The sequence below is a fragment of the Grampus griseus genome (genome assembly GCF_964374135.1).
Source record: "Grampus griseus genome assembly, chromosome: 4".
Taxonomy (NCBI): Eukaryota; Metazoa; Chordata; class Mammalia; order Artiodactyla; family Delphinidae; genus Grampus; species Grampus griseus.
In genome coordinates this window covers 130,123,139-130,143,189 of record NC_138997.1, presented here as the reverse complement: position 1 = coordinate 130,143,189, position 20,051 = coordinate 130,123,139, and the positions used below count along the sequence as shown (strand labels likewise).

The following is a 20,051-nucleotide window of genomic DNA, read 5'->3' as shown; positions in this document are numbered from 1 at the left end:
ACACACCACAACGAGAAAGAAGCCCATGCGCTGCAACGAAAGATCCTGCATGCCTCAACTAAGATCCTGTGTGCCGCAACTAAGACTCAATGCAGCCAAAAATAAATAAAATAAATGAATAATAAATAAATCTTTAAAAAAGATAGTGGCAATGGTTATATAACTGTGAATATAATTAATGTCACTGAATTGTACGCTTAAAATGGTCAAAATGGCAAATTTCACGTTATATATATTTTACAATTTAAAAAATTAATAATACCAAAAGCCACTGAACTGTACACTTTAAATTACTGAATTGTATGGTATGTGAATTATACCGCAATAAAAGCTTTTTAAAAAAAAAAACATAGGGCTTCCCTGGTGGCGCAGTGTTTGAGCGTCCACCTGCCGAAGCAGGGTACATGGGTTCGTGCCCCGGTCCAGGAAGATCCCACATGCCGCGAAGCCTGCGCCTCTGGAGCCTGTGCTCCGCAACGGGAGAGGCCACAACAGTGAGAGGCCCGCGTACCGCAAAAAAACCCAAAAAAAGCAAAAAAAAACTCCATAGACTATGTCATTGTACATATTGGTGTTCAAATCCCAGCTTTCCCACTTACTACCTTTGAAATTGCAGCGAAGTCACCTAACCTAAGCCTCAGTTTTCTTATTCTAGAGCGCTAACTTCTATCTGTCTCGTATGGCTGTTAATAAGATTGACGTAATTCACATAAAATATTTAGTACAGTGCCTGACACATAACTGGTACTGAATAAATGTTGGTTTTGGTAAGTGACACAGTACAGTGGCTGTGATCTTGAGCTTTGGAGACAGACTACCTGGCTCCAAAACAAAAGGTTACTCTTTGAACTTCGGTGATTCAGTCTACCTCTGCCTGTTTCCTCATCTATTAAATGTAGATCTCTAACAGTACTTACACTTCGTAGGTTTGAGGATTAAATAAGATATCAAAGTATTTAAAGATGTTAGCAAAAATCATTATTGTCAAATCAAAAGCAAAGAAAGAATCTGAAGACTAATAAAAAAATTTGTACTTTAACAAAAACATAGTATTTTAAACGTAATACTACAATGCACTGATATTTGTGAATTTAAAATAGTGAGACAGGAAATCTAAGAAAGAGTGGATATATGTATAGGTATAACTGATTCACTTTGCTGTACAGCAGAAACTAACACAACATTGTAAAGTAACTATATTCCAATTTGAAAAAAAAATAGTGAGACATGGACTTCCCTGGTGGCACAGTGGTTAAGAATCCACCTGCCAATGCAGGGGACACAGGTTCAATCCCTGTTCTGGGAAGATCTCACATGCCCCAGAGCAACTAAGCCCGTACGCCACAACTACTGAGCCTGTGCTCCAGAGCCTGCGAGCCACAACTACTGAGCCCGCATGCTGCAACTAGTGAAGCCCGTGCACCTAGAGCCCATGCTCCACAACGAGAAGCCACCGCTTTGAGAAGCCCGCGCACTGCAATGAAGAGTAGCCCCCGCTCACCACAGCAACAAAGACCCAACGCAGCCAAAAATAAATAAATAAAATAATTTTATTTTAAAATTTAAAAAATAGTGAGCCATTTAAAAATTTAAGAAAAAATCTTATACACAAAATTTATCATTAGCTGCACTTCCCCACAATTCATTCCTTTGAGAAAATTAGTCTCAAATCATACAAATTCAGAATTATTCAGGATTATCTCAGAATTATTTCTAGAGATAGAAATGCTTCACATAAAGTGTAGCCTTTAATAACTAATGAATAGGTGATATACTTAGGTACTAGAAAGAGCAGCATTGTAAAGTCAAAAATCTCTTTAGGAAATTCCCAGAATAACATGCAGCAAGTGGAGAATATGTGGCACTTCAAAGAAAACTGACCTTCTTTAATGCCAGTCAAGCCTGTAGAAATTAGTAACTACCACTTAAGTGTAAATTTTAATATAAAAAAATTACTTTTACACACAACTATTGGTAAAGAAACCAAACTCTTTTCCTCAAGAGACTGTAAAATGAAGCATGTAAATACGTAAAGAAAATTTCAAGAATGACAACAGATTCTAAAAAGTATTAAATGGAAGTCAGAAAACATTCTGAATTGAACGTTAATCTTTAAGGACAACACATTAGAAGAGGGGAGCTGGTAATACTTTCCTATACAATGTCTGCTGGGTGTGCTACTGTTAAGACATAATAAAAGGGGGTAAGAATTACTAGTATTGGAAAGGCCTTTCTCTATAGTGGAGACAATCCATGTTTTTCATGTAACTAAGGTGAAAGTTACACTGTACATGACACAAATACAGCTCAGCATTTTGTCCAAAATAAAATAGTTCAATAATCTATTTAATAATTCCTTATGAGTTATAGCCTAGTTCCACAAATTTGACAGATAATCATTTACTTCTACAAAAATTTCAGAACATGCCACCACCTATTTCAACATCAATTCTGATTTATATACCTCATTTTCAATGTAGATGTTGAGAAGATCTTGGCCCAATTGCCTACACAGGCTACTCTGGATAGGTAGATCAATACTCTTGATTCTTCCTTTTTTAATGGTCTGGTTTAATCGCTCTTGTTTATCTGAGGGTACAGACTGCAAAAGAAATGCAAGAAAAGTATAAATTTCTAAAACTAGCTTAAAAATATATTTAAGAGACTGATTTCTGATGAAACAAAGTAAAATCAAACAAAACTATTATCATCTACTATACTTTAATTAAAAACATTATTTTAATATTGATAGTATTTTACACCCTGTATACACTAAATATTGTGCTGGAAATGCAAATTAAAACCACAATGAGGGCTTCCCTGGTGGCACAGTGGTTAAGAATCCGCCTGCCAATGCAGGGGACATGGGTTCGAGCCCCGGTCCGAGAAGATCCCACATGCAGTGGAGCAACTAAGCCCGTGCGCCACAACTACTGAGCCTGCACCCTAGAGCCCGCATGCCACAACTACTGAAGCCCGCATGCCTAGAGCCCATGCTCCGCAACGAGAAGCCACCACAATGAGAAGCCCGCGCACCGCAACGAAGACCCAACCCAGCCAAAAATAAATAAAATAAAAACCACAATGAGGTGCCATTTCATACCCACTAGGATGACTATAATAAAAAAAAAAAAAGAGGAAGAGTTGGTGAGGATATAGAGAAATGGAAACCCTCATACATTTTTGACAACATAGTAAAATATTGCAGCCATTTTGGAAAACAGTTGGGCAGTTCCTCAAATTGTTAAACACACAGATACCATATGACCCAGCAATTCCATTCCTAGGTACACGCCCAAGAAAAATGAAAATATCCATCCACACAAAACCTGTATATGTTCATAATAGCATTATTCGTAATAGTCAAAAAGTAGAAACAATCTAAGTGTCCATCAGCTGATGAATGAATACATGTGGTATGCATCCGTATGATACATTACTCAGCCATAAAAGGGAATGAAGTACTGATATATCCTACAACCTGGATGAACCCTGAAAACACGCTTAGTGAAAGAAGCCAGTCATTAAAGGACTACATATTGTATGACTGTTTTTATATGAAATGTCCAGAACAGGCAAGTCAATGAGACAAAAAGATTAGTGGGTGCCTAGAGCTGGCAAGGGGAGGGTTGGGAGGAAAATAAAGAGTTACTGCTAATGGGTACAGGGCTTCTTTTTGGAGTGATGAAAACGTAAAATTGTGATAATGATTGCATAACTCTGAGTATATTAAAAACCTTTGAATTGTACTTTTAAATGGGAGAATTGCATGGTATGTAAATTATATCTCAATAGAGCTGTTGAATAATTAAAGGCAAACATATTGAATAAAATAAAAAAATTAGAAAAATTAGTTTCAGGTTTTATATTACTTGAGCAACTAGGATTTATAACTGAATCTTTATAGCCTTTGGAAAAAAATCTATACAGCTAACCATCACAGATTAAATTCTGCTCAGGTTAGAAAAATCTGTCAAAGATCATAGTTTAGAGCTGTAGCCACATTCATCGGGGTGACTGGGGCAGGGTGTTTCTCCCTTCTCTTCTATCAGCAATCATTTTCTTAATAAAATAATGACTCTTAATAAGAGAGTCATTTATCCTTTAAAATTTTACTTCCAAAATATTATTTTGCACAAAAAAACAGCTTTATGACATGCAGCAAAATGCTTAGAGTGGTTAATATTCAGATGCAGCATTATTGCTAATTTAAGTTTTCTTCATTTGTCCTATTCTGGTTTCTATTTTCTGAGATTACATGATTTTTAGTGAGGAAAAAAAAGTAATGAAAAACATCTTTTTTCCCCGCCAAAAAAATAATTTTACTCATATTAGAGTTCATTCTTTTAAAAATCTTCTATAGTGAGTCACTGAAGTGTATTTATTCTGGTTATATACTTTCATAATACGAAATTTAAAACACCAGGTGTATTAAAAGCATGCATTACACAGCAAATGTATTAACTCAAAATATCAATCTCAAAAAGACACAACCACAGTAATAGTATAACAAACCTTTGTTTTGGTTCCTGTATGATCAATTTCTTCTTCTGGAGTGTGTTCAGCATGACATTTTTGATGACCCTCTTCTTCCTGGTCAACCTGCATTTTATCCTGCAAAGAAAATATGTAATTGACAATATCTGTAGTCTTTTTCTTTCTTTCTTTTTTCTATTTGTTTGGTAATGAACAGCATCTTAGAGTTCAAGCCTGTTTTCAAATATGTGAACACAGTGAAGTAGAAGCTGTTTTTGAGAGTAACTATAAATAACTAGATTAACAGGTAGTAAGTAAAATGAAAAGATCTATTTGATGCTATGTGAATAAATCTTGTTTCATTTACCTGTGGCCAAATAACTGCAAAATAAATGGAAAATTGTTCTCAAGTCAAATTCACAAACGAAGATTCACAAAAAAAGAGAACATTAAACTTGACATGAAAAATGTTTATAAAGAACTTAATGTGGGAAAATAAAGAGAAAAAGATACAAAATTTAAGTATTAACATAAATTCAATTACATTTTTTAAATGTAGGAAAATACTCAAACGAAATGTATCGAAACTGCCTAAGTAGATGTTTCTGAATTATTACAATTTAAACTTTTAATATTTTTCTTAATGTCTAAAAGACAAACTTTCAACCCATAAGATTGCCAAGATGGACTCTCCGCTTGGCAAACAATCACAAGTATTAAGTTTTTCTGGTCTTTCATAATCTTACCCACCACCATCCTCCTAAAAAGGAGAAAGCTTGGAATTCAGGAATCAGGATAATTTAGGTCTTCATATATATATATATATATATATATATAGTTAAGTATACATATAATGTCCAGAAGGCTATCTTGAATAAATGCTTATTTGTGCCAAAGAGAAAAACAAGTTAGAAGATAATTTACACCACTGTTCTTCGTAATTAAAAGGTCAGCTACTGAAATTCCACCCCCAATCCTCCCTGCCCTACCACCTTCCAACTCTACAATTTTCCCAACCCTATGATGGAAAAGCGGTGGAAAATGTGTTATAGTGGTGAGTTGCGGTAATGCAGAAAGACACAAATACATTAATAACTCTATTTCATGTAATACTAAGAAAACAATGCTGCCAATTAAGGCCAAAATACTTTATCACTTGGCATTTTTATTTTATACTTATTGAAAAAGTTCTTCTATTGTGTATATATTCATATCTCTAAAAGAAATAAACCAAATAATATGGTTAAGGTATTTCTAAAACGACTCCACATTAAGAATCCAACTCTTCTAAATCACTTAAGTTGTTGATGTCTGAATTTTTCTACACAATATTGTTCTCTGTGCCATCAAGAGCATTAGTGACCCAGCCATTTGTTTAAAAATTGCTCCTGTATGGTCTCTAATGTTTTTTTATAAGCCACTGACACATCTTCTACAAGTTTTTTTTTTTTTTTGGCCGCGCCATGTGGCAGGCGGGACATTAGTTCCCCGACCAAGGATTGAACCCGTGCCCCCTGCAGTGGAGTCTTAACCACTGGACCGCCAAAGGAAGTCCCCTATTCTACAAGTTTTATGATGTTTTTTTCTCTGTCTTACCAGAAGGAGTCAATAGATTATTTTCGGACAACAACCAGGACTGATATTCCTTCCTTGAATGGTCCTTAAGTTGTTTAATGTCAAGGGGTTGCAATTGCCTACTCATGCCATTAGGAATAACAACCAAGTTCACACATGTACAGATGATGAGAACTTCTCATGATTACTGCCATAGGCAACAGTGAATATAAGATATTATCATTTGCATGACCCATCCCAATTTCAGATATATTAAGTGGAAAACTGTACATCTTACAATTGATATGAGAGTAATTTGTTAGTCTTTTAAAATAATTTTAAGAAGGTTCATAGGAATATTATCACTAGTGGGTAAGTTAATGGACGTGCCTCTAGGCTGGCTTCTCTAATTGATTTTAAACTCCACGAGGGCTGAGACTGTCTTTCTATTCACTGCTATATCCAAACACACAATTTAGGTACTTCTAGTTATTTGCTGAATAAATGAAAAAGCACTTAAGAATAAAATCCAGAATAATTATCTAATCTGTCCCTTGATCTACCTTCTCAATTTCTTTTTTTTTTTGTCACTCTCCCCTTTTCTGTATTTTATATTATCAGCTACCTTAGTATCTGTAACAATAAAAAAGGATATCCTGCCATCAGGGCCTTTGTTATTCTCTCTGTCTGGACAACTACCTACCTGATCCTTACTCTCAAACTGCCTTTTCATCTTTCAGGCTAGCGTTCCTTTTCCTTCCTCACAGGTGGCTTTCCTCATCACTTAATTTCCACTATGCATCCCCTGCTGTTAATTTCCTTTATATTTATATGGTATCTTGTTGCTTCTAGCCTATCCTCTTCCATTAGAATGTAAGTTACAGATGGGTGGGGACCTTCTTTATCTTGCTTATTACCACTGTATCCTCAGTGCCTGGAACAGTACCTGGTACATATAAGTAATCAGATGTTTTGAATTAAAAAATAGAAAGATAAACAACCCAAATTGTCAACAACTGGGGAATAAATTGTGGTACATTAGTACGATAGTCTCTTTGATCCTTCACTGTGCCATGAAGCCTAAGTTGTAATACCTTCCTAAAATGTCCAGATATTAATAAATACCTAGAAGAAAAGTGTCCATTTTCTGAGATATCCTTATACTGTATTGAAGAAAAGTTGGCAATCTATGTTATGGTTTTTCAGGAAAATCGAAGCCATCTTAATTTTTAATGAAAAAATGAGGCCCATAAAATAATCTCTCATAAATTGACTCTCATGCAAAGAAAGACAAAAACAAAGAACTCCTACTGTTGCTCACTGATATATGTCTGGGTTTCATCGACCTAAGAGCCAGCAATGTCAGCAAATAGGGAACAGTAAAAAAGAACTTATTATCTTCTTACCTTCTGCTGTAAAGCTTAAAACAATTAGCTTCCAGAGTCTACTTTGAATTTGTTCACATTTTGGGAGCGGGTAAGGGAGAGACTGCTTTATAATGGTATTTAAGCCTTAAGCTTTTTTTTTTTTTTTTTTGCGGTACGCGGGCCTCTCACTGTTGTGGCCTCTCCCGTTGTGGAGCACAGGCTCCGGACGCACAGGCTCAGTGGCCATGGCTCACGGGCCCAGCCGCTCCATGGCATGTGGGATCTTCCCGGACCAGGGCACGAACCCGTGTCCCCTGCATTGGCAGGCGGACTCTCAACCACTGTGCCACCAGGGAAGCCCAAGCCTTAAGCTTTTAAACTTCTGGATACAGAATTAAAGAGAAAAGTCCTAGAGAGAACCATTAAGCAATACAGTACACAGGATGTTTTCTACACAGTAGGGTACTCAACATCACCCCTTATGTTAAAAGCAATGACAAGGAAATAATTTACGTTATTAGCAAGAATAAGGAAATAAACTACAATTTATTCAACACCTATTGTATCAGCTAAGGTAGGGATTTAAAAGGAGATTAATATATGTGAATGTGCTCACCAACAATGCTAAGTATATGATCCATAATGTTAGTTACCTTTTTTTTGGCTCTTGATTATATAAATTATAAAAGAAATAGGAACATCTCACTTAAGAAGAAGAAATACCTTATATGGGACACCAACTACCTGGGTTCTAGTAAGCCGAAAACACTCTTGTAAGCAAATCAATCTATGAATGGCCAAAGCAGATGTTATAAATTCATACATTTTATTCACAAGTGAGTTTTTTAAGTCCACATTCAAGAGATCATCCTAAAGGACTGGCTAACTGGATTTCAAGCCCACAGACAAATAGAAGCAGCAAATAAGAAATGCCAGGAGAGGTAGAAAATGGGTGCCATACTCTCCTTGTTTTTAGTGCCCAGGATTCACTAACATTACACAGAGAAAACTAAAGGTCTAAGACATTACACAGAGACTTTGAAGAAAAAGAGGTGAGGAAAGTGAAACAGCTTTTAAAGAACTCACTCTAAAAGGCACTGCTGGTGGGAATGTAAATTGATACCGCCACTATGGAGAACAGTATGGAGGTTCCTTAAAAAACTACAAACAGAACTACCATACGACCCAGCAATCCCACTACTGGGCATATACCCTGAGAAAACCATAATTCAGAAAGAGTCATGTACCACAATGTTCATTGCAGCTCTATTTACAATAGCCAGGACATGGAAGTAACCTAAGTGTCCATTGACAGATGAATGGATAAAGAAGATGTGGCACATATATACAATGGAATATTACTCAGCCATAAAAAGAAATGAAATTGAGTTATCTGTAGTGAGGTGGATGGACCTAGAGTCTGCCATACAGAGTGAAGTAAGTCAGAAAGAGGAAAACCAATACCATGTGCTAAGAAATATATAAGGAATCTAAAAAAAAAAACGGTTCTGAAGAACTGAGGGGCAGGACAGGAATAAAGATGCAGATGTAGAGAATGGACTTGAGCACAGGGGTAGGGGGAAGGGTAAGCTGGGACAAAGTGAGAGAGTGGCATGGACATATATACACTACCAAATGTAAGGTAGATAGCTAGTGGGAAGCAGCCACATAGCACAGGGAGATCAGCTCGGTGCTTTGTGACCACCTAGAGGGGTGGGATAGGGAGATGCAAGAGGGAGGAGATGGGGGATATATGTATATGTATAGCTGATTTACTTTGTTATAAAGCAGAAACTAACACACCATTGTAAAGCAATTATACTCCAATAAAGATGTTAAAATAAAAGGCATACAGAATGCTTTCAATTTTAGCAAAAAAAAAAAATATTGAATGGATTAAATGTCTGCCATACATTGTTGTGAACTACAATTAGGAAAATTAACTTTTCACCTATTACTCTTATGTTTATTTATGAAACATTGACTGTATCTTCACTAACATATTAGGACAGTATTTCCTTCTCCTCAATTCAAGGAAGGGAGGATGTAATAGGAAAATAACACACGGGAAGAAGAATGAAAGAAAATGCCATGGTCCTTAAATGAAGTACTTTAAGGAGTAGTGGTAGAATTCTGATCAATCTGGAAGAAAAGATTTTATAGTAGCTGTTAGTACAAACAGACAAAAAGACAACTTTCACAAAAGGGAGAAACTGTCTTGAAATTTAAAATCTTAAAATCCATTCTTAACATGCAGAAATATATGAAAAATCTAGGGCAGACCTCCAATTATGATTTGAAAAAAATCCAGCAAAAGCCATTAAAAATAACTTACAAATAGTATACATAAAAAGACGAAAACTTTATGTAATGGAATATAATAACTTTCTCCTAAGATTCCTTCATTCATAGTATGCCAAGAGTAAATACAATGTTAGAGTCATATAACTCTTTCATAAAGAAACTGTCAAAAATCTGTTTTAATGTTACTGAATGTACAGCACATTCTTCTGCTCAACTGCCACAGATATCTCCTAACTAAGCTCTGAAAATTTCTTTATTAAGCATGTATTCTCAATCTAAAAACACATATGTATACAGTTCAGAATTTATCATTCCGAATTGGATTTATGTGTAAGCTAAAAAGCTAGCTATAATAAATGTTTTTAATAGAAATAAAGAATTTAGGAACAATGACTCCAGACACACATATGCACATTTTCCATATAATGCTACGAAAAATACACAAACCTCCGAAAAGCATGTTACAATGTGAAAAGATGTAGAGCATTTAAAATAGAATTATTCTTTAATGATTTTATTTTTAAAAGTTTATATACTTATTCCTATAGCAGAACTTCAGAGCAAAACCTCAGATATTAATATTTTCAACTATTAAAAGTACCAGGTAGAATTAAGATACTGCATATATTAGAGGAACCTTTTTTGAAACAGAATTTCTACATACCACATCATCTTTGCTTTCATTCTTAAAAGAAGTTTCTGTCTCCATAGGAACATCACTGTGATCCCCTTCTATATTCTGCTTCTCAATTACTGATGCACTAGCCACACTGAAGATTCCATGGATGTTAATACGAACTTTAACCTTAACTTTGGAACTATCACCATCAGACTGTGGGAAAACATTCTGAATAGTGAAGCTCCCTTAAGGAAAAAAGAGCTTTGATCAGTACATAGGCCTCAGATTAACTCATTCAATTCATTTATTCAATAGTTTTACTATCATCTTTCAGATGCTGGCAAAAGAAAATCATAAATTATCATATGCTGATTAATTTCTGTGGGACATGCATTTCCCCCAGATTACCTTTTTAATATACTAATAAACCTGGTATAAACACTCAGACAGGTTAAGCAACCTGCCCAAAATCATCAACAACAGGAAAAAGGAGAGTTGGGATCTTAACCAAGGACAATCTGACTGAAGGCAATATCACTTTTAAGTTTTACAATGTTGCTACACTAAAACCAAAATAACAAAACACAATTTCTGAGTTTGAAAACCAAACAGATATATTACCTTTTTGCTATAAACTTTGCAAATCATAATCATCTTGGTAATTCATAAATAAAGCAATTTAAAATTTTTTCTGGATTTTTCCTATAGCAAAATTGCTAAGTTATCCAGTCACTACTACCTACTGAGGTCACTTTAATTTTTCACTTTAAGAAATCTGATGTTTTATTTTTCAGAAAAAAAAAATCTCAAATATATAATGTTATCCATAGTAAAGAGACACTACCAGGCAGAAAAACTGTATATAAAAAATCTGGCTGACCTATATTAGAGGTTGAATTGTGACCTCCCTCTGGCCCCAATTCATATATTGAAGCCCTACTCTCCAGTAACCTCAGAAGATGACCTTATTTGGAGATAGGGTCTTTACAGGTAATCAAGTTAAAGTGAAGTCATCAGGTGAGTTCTAATCAAATGACTTGGCGTCCTTATTTGGAGACAGATACATACACAGGAGAACGTTATGTGAACATGAAGAGAGCCATTTATGAACCAAGAACAAACACCTGGAATGGATCCTTCCCCCACAGCCCTCAGAAGGAACCAATCCTGCCAACAACTTAATTTTGAACTTCTAGACTCCAGAACTGTGAGATGATAAATTTCTATTGTTGAAACCACCTAGTTTGTGGTACTTTGTTCCAGAAGCCCTTGAAAACTAATACCATTTTCAATAATGTACTTCTACTGCTTTAAATAATGTACATGAAAAATTAATATTGTCTCCTTTTTTAGTCTATCAATAAAAGTAGCACATATAGAAAATTTTTTAATTTACTATTCCTTTTCTTTTAAATGATGTAAATCATACTTTGTTTTATATCTTCTAAAAGATTACTCAGCTAAAATGGATATTACAGTCTCCTATTTCCACTTTTGTATTAATCTAATGATTAACTGGCTTCTAGTTGTTGCCAGTGAACATAAGTTTAAAATCAGAATATGTAGTCAGTCTGGCAGCACAATTTCAGTTTACCGATTAAAGAGTTCTTCCATTAAAAAATAACCCTCACCCAAACTTTTCAGGTCAATTACAGAGCATTTTAAATATACATTTCAAAATGAATTAAAAAGATTCAAACTTGCTGTTATTCCAGAAATAAACTCTGAGCACTAAAAAGTGCACATTTAGAAAAAAGTATGATTATTTTTCTTTAAAAATCCAGTGCTGGCTTAGCTGAAATGTTACTCTGTTTCCTTGATTCAAATATTAACATATTTGTAAGAGGCTAAAATTTATGAAAAAAAAGTTTTGGAGTTCTCTTACCAATTCTTGGATCTGGATAAGGCACTTCATGTAAATTAGTATAAAATGCTTCTAGTTCAAATGGTTCTTTCTTGTGGAAAGTAATGACTTTTGAGAATGGGGCAGGATGGTTCTTACAGAATACTTCACATTCCCTAAAATGGAGCGGGAAAACAGTTTAAAATAAATAGAAAGTTGCCTATGAACCTAATTACAGAATCCATCTCATTTTTAATTCATGATAAGCAGCAATTTTAAAGGCCTCTGTGCACAAATTTTAAGAAAAAGCATTACTGGTTTTGCTATAAATAAACATGCCTTTTGACAGGTTTAGGGCTCAAAGTTCTAGAACGTCTGACATAGTAACAGACAATTCTATCCTACTGAGAAAAATTATCTGAGAATAGGTATATTTTGTTTGTTTGTTTGTTTGTTTGTTTTGGCGGTACGTGGGCCTCTCACTGTTGTGGCCTCTCCCGTTGCGGAGCACAGGCTCCGGACGCGCAGGCTCATCGGCCATGGCTCACGGGCCCAGCTGCTCCGCGGTATGTGGGATCTTCCCGGACCAGGGCACGAAACCGTGTCCCCTGCATCGGCAGGCAGACTCTCAACCACTACACCACCAGGGAAGCCCTGAGAATAGGTATATTTTAAGGCAATATATAAGGATGTTTTTGCTCACATCTGAGGACCAAATTCTATCGATATTTTTGAAATTTGTGCAAAAATTTCAATTTCTTGGGGGTGCAGATGTATAGAACACAGAACAAAATCTTAAAAGAAACTTCAAAACCTAAATACAGGTTTATTTTATTATACCAACTATACTTCTGAAAAGCAGTCAAATATAATATTTGAAATACAGATTTTTATTTTAGTAGGAAAGTAAACAATTTATATCCTGGGCAGTTCATGGAAAAGGAAATGTTAATGTCAAAGCAAGAAAAGACTTGCAGCTCACAACAGTCAGAAATGCAAATTTAATAATAAAGTACGATTTAAAAGTGATGCTTTTATTTGGATATTCAAAGAAAATGACTGGATAGATATATACCCAGCTGTTAACAATAGTTAGTTACCTCAATAAAATGGGCTAAGGGAGTTGGGATATGGCAAATGCAAATTTTTAAGTTTTTATATTTCTATACTGTGATTTTTATTTGAAAATGAGAATGTTTTACTTTTGTAATAAAATACTAATTAAAAAATATGCCATAATGGTTTACAGATAATATATCATTTTCATATTCTCCTTGTTTCTAAGATAGTATTCTAAAGTGTTTGACAAGTTTAAGAAGTATAAATTCCTCTAATTTAGAATAGTAGGTTCAATTGATTATTTATGACAAGCTCTAACCAAGGCTTTAGAAGTAACTTACCCAGTCCCATCTTCAAAAGAGGTCTTCCAACTTAATGTGATTGAATAGGGAACAAGGTCTGTTATGGAAAATTCACGCACTTTAAATGCTGGTGAGAGAATCGCACACTGAAAATAAGATGTATACCATATTTAAATCAACAAACACCAAACATATCCTAGGTTACCATGATTGAACTGCTTAATAAAGTTCTTATAATAAAATAGTTACATTTTAAAAATTTCTGGGTTTTTGGTAATAACTAGTTAAAATTTTAAAGTGTCAGAGCACTCTTTCTGTGACTTTACAAAAACTGATGTAAAATATGTTTAAATCTCAAAAAAAAGAATTTTAAATAGGAATAATTATAAGAATTAATAAAATAAATGCTTTTTCGGTATAATTACAGACATACTGTCCTATGATAGTTTAAAAACAAATGGGACAGACACAACCCTTATATTTTAGGAATAATTTCAATTTAATTTTAGCTTATTGATAACTGGTTGGACAAGATAATATTAAAAAGTTCTTTGAGGCCTATCACCATATTTCTGGCAAAATATACATTCTAAAATTAAAAAAAAGACTAATAATCATACCTGTAATGCACACCCTCTTGCAACAGCTTCATCAGCATTTAATGTGGTACTTATGTCTTTAAGAAAGAATTTAGTGATTTGTTCCTTCACAGCAGGAATTCGTGTTGCTCCCCCTACAATTTCTATACTACTTATGTCTTCACATTGTAAGTCTGGAAAATGAAAGGTTTAATTGAGAAAAATAAGACAGTCTTTATAAAAATGTGAACAGTAGACCCCAGAAAGTACTTTTTTAAAAAAATGTATTTTTTTATTTGCTCAAAACGAGGTAAAATGGAAAGAAGTTAAAAATAAATTTTGGAAAAAGGCAAAATTTAATAGATATTAATTATCTACTTATCAGGCACTGTACTTGGTCTAGATGATGTAGTGACCACAAGAACAGACATGCACCTCATGGACTTCAGAGTCCTTCAGTTTTAACTTCCACCTCACAAATTGCCACAGAAGGTAATTTTAATTGATTACAAAAAACTCTAACAAAAAGCAGTCATGTCCTCATTTCAACTTTCAATCAATCTTTAAAATCTTACATATAGACATCTTCAAATATAACTAGCATTAGTTTTATGATGTAAACAATATGAGTCAGAAGGAGTTCTCATAAACTTTGATTTCTAGTGGCCCTGCTCTTATGAATAAACAATGAGTTATAATCTCCTTCTCTAAAACAAGAAATATAAGTCTTCAAAAAGCACATGAATTTTTTATTGTTTTTACCATTTTCTACCCCATTCAAGTAACACCATGGTACAGTTTTGATGGTTAGTTCAGTAACTTCCACTTACTAGCTTGTTCCATTACTGCTTTTAATGGTGGGTCAACTCTGGCTAAGAGGGAAGCACATAATTGTTCAAACTGAGCCCTATGGGAAAATGAAATAAAATTCATTATTTGGGGATATAAAAATTGAGCATATCTTCTAAAATAACAGAACGAAGAAAAATCAGACATGAACTAAACATAAAATAAGGAAACACTTTTCAAACTGAAAGCATGCATGGTACCTGTTCATTTTACTAGAAACATCAAGGTCATTCATGAAACACTCAATGTTCAGTGGAAGGTCTGATGCATTTGCACTCATTAGCTTCTTTAGTTTTTCACATTCCTGATATAAGCGCAACAAGGCCCGAGAGTTTTCTTTTACATTTATCTTATATTTTGTCTTGAACTCATCACAGAAGTAGTCTACTAAAACCTCATCAAAGTTCCTGCCACCCAAATATGGATCAAAGGTAGTAGCCAAGACCTGTTTAATTGAAAAACCAGAACTGAATTTTCAGAAATATTAGATGTTTTCAGCACCCCCTCCAAAATACCTTTTAAAATTAAAATCAAAACCAAAGACCTTGACAAAAATCACAGGGGTACCAAATTTGGAACCAGTTATATTAATTATTACTTATATTTAGCCAACATATCTAACCACTCTGAATTATCTGCTTTAAGTTATAGATCTATATACCTACGTGAAAGAATAATTCTAATTCTGAAATAACTGAGTTACAATGACTAAAACTTCATTATCTCACAACCCATGGTTCTATAACAACACTGAACAGGTGGGCCAAAAACCAAGTTTAAGAGAGCAAAGAAAGGGTCCTAAGTATGTAACCAAAAACAAAACAGCCAAGAAGAGCCAATCCAAAGATTAAATCTAAAATATTGTAATTGGTCAACTTACAAATCAGGAATTAGTGCCCCCATCCCTCATAAATATACAGAAGGAACAAAAAAGCACGCGAGGGAACAAAAAAGAAAACAAAAAAAATGAAGAGGAGAGACAAAAATTTAATAAGCTTGTTGAGCAATAGGCCCCAGTTAGCAGTCGAGTGGAAAAGGAATAGACGAGTCACAGCACTTCAACGATATAGTTCTTGAAAACAGGACCAAGACATCTAGTCTCTCTCCCCGAGGTAGAGGGCAAAAATAACTACTTATAATAGTCATGACTAAAAAAGTAGAATCCCACTGTTGGTGTGGTTCATCAACTTCTTTTTCACAAGGATGGGTGGTGGAATAGTGGTAAACATCACAGTAGGATGTGAGCACAGACTGATTGGGATGTTATCCCAGATTAGCATGAAGAATCCATGGACAGACTTCTCATGAGGTCCAGTATTACCCAAAATTAGATGTAAAATTGTGTAGGTATGTGACTAGTGCAAATGTGCATCATTTTGAGAGAAGGGCCATAGCTTTTATCAAACTTCCAAAGGGGCCTGTGATCTAAAAAATTATAGCTCTATACTCTAGGGTATTCACTAAAAAGGAAGAAAGGAAAATGTTCTTTTTTAATTAAGTTAAAATTCAACACTAAATACCAAGGATTAAATCAATTTGCAAGAAACTATTCTACATTCACTATGAGTCATTTCCCTTTAATTTTCTGATTACAAGGATGTTAACATAGTACTATAAACGGCAAGACGAAAGGCTCTAAAAGGTGCTGGATAACCCAAAGCATTTACTCTTCTGAGCTAATCTATACATGTGTGTAATGGGGGGAGAGAGAGAGTGTGTGTTAAGTCTGGGTAAGATAATCAATGTAGAAATGAATACAAAACCAAACAAAGGCTGTAAGAAGATAAGCATATAGAGGTAAATAATACCACACTGTAGAAAATTTTGATTAGGACTCCAGGATAGAAAGGTTTCTAAAGACAATGGGAATCATTTTAGAAATGTTTCCTATGTACATTTATAAATATGTAATTTATGCTCCCTGATAGGTGACTGAAAACCTCAACAATAGTAAAAATAGCTAACACGTAATATCTGCTATATGGCATTCCAAGCATCTTATAATCATTAACTCATTTTATCCTCAACAAGTCTATGAGGTACTTACTGATAATATCCTCAGGTGAGGAACCTGAGATTTGGGGAGGTTAAGTAACTTGCTCAAGGTCACAGTTTTTAAGTGGCAGAGCCAGGATTTAAACCCAAGCATTAGGGTTCTCTATATAGTCTCATATGCTCTTAGACATTAAAATTAAATATAGTAAATCATTTATTTACTTACTTTAAGTTTTCCTTTGTTAAAAGCACAAACTGAGATCTGGTAGGCAGAATGTCCCATATCAATAAATATTACATTTCTTGGTTTCTCATCTAACGGAGGAAGATCCTGTTTATAAATTCCATATGCCAGTGCAACTATGTAAGAACAAAGAATTAGGTTAATTCCAGCCTAGCAATCACTTGGGAAACAATAGGCAAGTCATGTTGATACTACATTTTAACATACAGTAGAGTAATACAAATTATTAGTTTCAAAGTAAATTCACTTTTCACAAATTGGTTAATGTTTTTTTCTCTACCCATCTATAACCCTATAATATTAATGACTCTTATAGCCAATGAAAGACATGTTTAAACTCTGCCATAATGTTGTGCTCCAAAATGACAAGCTTATATCAGTACATAATAGAGTTAAAAAATAAATGCTTTGTATTAATTAGAAAAAAGACTATAATAATATTTTTCTGACAGTAATTTTCAAATTGCAAACTGCTCACCTGCAGTAGTTTCATTCATTAGCCTTAAACAATTTAAGCCTGCAACCTGGGCTGCAGCCATCACAGATCTTCTCTCAGCATCAGTGAAAAAGCTCGGAATCTGGTGTTGCAAAACAATAATCGTTATTAGTTCAATGTAATAGATTTTACTTAAACATTTCATCAATTGAAAAATGAACTTATGTACAGCTTAAGGCAAAGACTGGTGTTCTAATAAAATAAATGAGGAAAAAATACTAGTTTCTTTTTTAAGGTTGGCAATTTCTACATCATAAAGTTTGACCTAAAGTATGAACACAAATTTAAAGCAATTAGTAAAACAGAATTAATATTGTAGGATTTCAAAAATATGTTAAATCCTTCTCATGTTGGTCTATAAAAATACTTATTTGTTAATCTTTAATAATGAAACACTAAAAACCCAAGAGTCTATTAAAATGAGATTGGTTAAATATGTTATATCCACATAATGGAATCCTACATAGATGTTAGAATCAGATCGATCTGAATTGTCATGGAATAGTATCTTTATTACATTAAAAAAAGGGGGCATGTAGAGCATGATTTCATTTTTGTGTATGTATGTACTACTAGAAGAATATATTTCCAAATGTTTACAATGGTTGTATTTCAAAGGGAGGGGGAACTATATTGCAGGGGACTTATGATGAGCATGTGTTTCTTTATAAATCACGAAAAAACATTAAATATATTTCTATTAAAAGATAAACTCTTAATTTAAAACTAATAATTAAGATTACATATACTTATTACTGTCAAACTAAGAAGCACTTTCACTTGGTCTACAGACAAATTTCTAAAAAGCTAATTAAGTATATCCATGTATAAAACTTGGGGCTCTTCCAATTTTAAGTAAGTAGTCTCCTCCAATCTTAGTGCTTTTTGAATTTAGAAATTTCATTTAATAGATAATAACACAAAAAGAACTTGAATTTTGATAAGTCTGTATATCCTGATTTTGGTATTATCCTTCAGACAAAAATCTAAATTATAAGGTATGGTTCACTTAATTTTCACTAAGCACTTATGTACCAGTACTCTTCTAGCCATTAGGGATATGACAGTGCATAGAGCAGAAAATACTTCCCTTTGTACAGCTCACATGGGTCTACTGCACTGATTACAAAGTTAATAATGCCCAAGAAGTTCACAATGCCATGTTCTGATACTAATTTCTGACATGAAAGTAAAATCAAGTATGGCTAAATAAATAGGGATGGATTTGAATTTAAGATACATTTTTAAAATGTGCACCATTCTGACATATACTTTCAAGTAGCAGTATAATGGAAGCGTTATGACCACAAGTTATTTAACTTCTCTGTGTCTCAGTTTTTTCATCTGTGAAATTGAGGTTAATAATATCCTACCTACAGAGTGGTTCTGAGGATTAAATGGGTTAATACACGTTAAATGCCTTTAATAGGGCCTGGACAATGGTAAACTCTATCATTTACTATAACAAAATGACTGGAAAACAAAATACTAAGCTAATATTTTTCTCTCATTTAAAAATTCTATATACACCTGACAGGGACTTCCCTGGTGGCACAGTGGTTAAGACTCCATGTTCCCAATACAGGAGGCCCAGGTTCGATCCCTGGTCAAGGCTAGATCCCACACGCATGCCGGAACTAAGGAGCCCGCCTGTCGCAACTAAGACCCAGCACAACCAAATAAATAAATATTTAAAAAAATAAATAAATACACCTGACAAATTTTAATTACTAAATTCATTGAAGAGTTCATAATACGATTCTATTTTTCTGATGACATGAGACTCCTGAACTTACGTAGTCAAGTTTAACAATACTAAGAATATATTCACATTTAGGTGACAACATATAACTTAAAAACTAGTTATCAATATATAATGGGATCTCAAGAGATAAAACAGGGGGTAAAAGATTAAACGCTTTGTTAAGAATCTTTAAAAGACAGATCTTTTCTTTCTGAAAAGTACTGCATGATCTCACCTATATGTGGAATCTAAAAAAGTCTAATTCATATGATAGAGTAGAATGGTGGTTAACAGGGGCAGGGAGTCGGGGAAATGGGGAGACAGTGGCCAAAGGGTACAAAATGTCAGTTATGTAGAATGAATAAGTTCTAGAAATCTAATGTACAGCATGGTGACTACACTTAACAATACTCTATTATATACTGGAAATGTGCTAAGAAAGTAGATCTCAGGTATTCTCACCACACAAACACAAAAAAGGAACCACAGGAGATGGATACGTTAATTTGCTTGACTGTAGTGATCATTTCACTATGTATATCAAAGCATCATGTTGTTCATCTTATATAAAAACAATTTTTATCTTAAAGGCTCAAGTGGATTTTGAGGGGTGATAAATGT

At 34.1% G+C, this 20,051-nt stretch overlaps 1 protein-coding gene across 3 annotated transcripts in view; it reads right to left on the bottom strand.

Moving 5' to 3' along the window:
* HSPA4L (heat shock protein family A (Hsp70) member 4 like) overlaps positions 1-20,051 on the bottom strand; it is a 50,462-nt gene that overhangs the window by 13,466 nt on the left and 16,945 nt on the right. For all 3 annotated transcript variants that reach the window (XM_082653113.1, XM_082653115.1, XM_082653114.1), the window contains 10 exons: positions 17,669-17,768; positions 17,173-17,306; positions 15,152-15,396; positions 14,933-15,009; positions 14,145-14,296; positions 13,564-13,670; positions 12,206-12,339; positions 10,366-10,565; positions 4,516-4,614; positions 2,465-2,602 (listed from right to left, as the gene is read on the bottom strand). In XM_082653113.1, the coding sequence (XP_082509239.1) occupies positions 2,465-2,602; positions 4,516-4,614; positions 10,366-10,565; positions 12,206-12,339; positions 13,564-13,670; positions 14,145-14,296; positions 14,933-15,009; positions 15,152-15,396; positions 17,173-17,306; positions 17,669-17,768 (1,386 nt within the window). The remainder of the gene's footprint in view (positions 1-2,464; positions 2,603-4,515; positions 4,615-10,365; positions 10,566-12,205; positions 12,340-13,563; positions 13,671-14,144; positions 14,297-14,932; positions 15,010-15,151; positions 15,397-17,172; positions 17,307-17,668; positions 17,769-20,051) is intronic.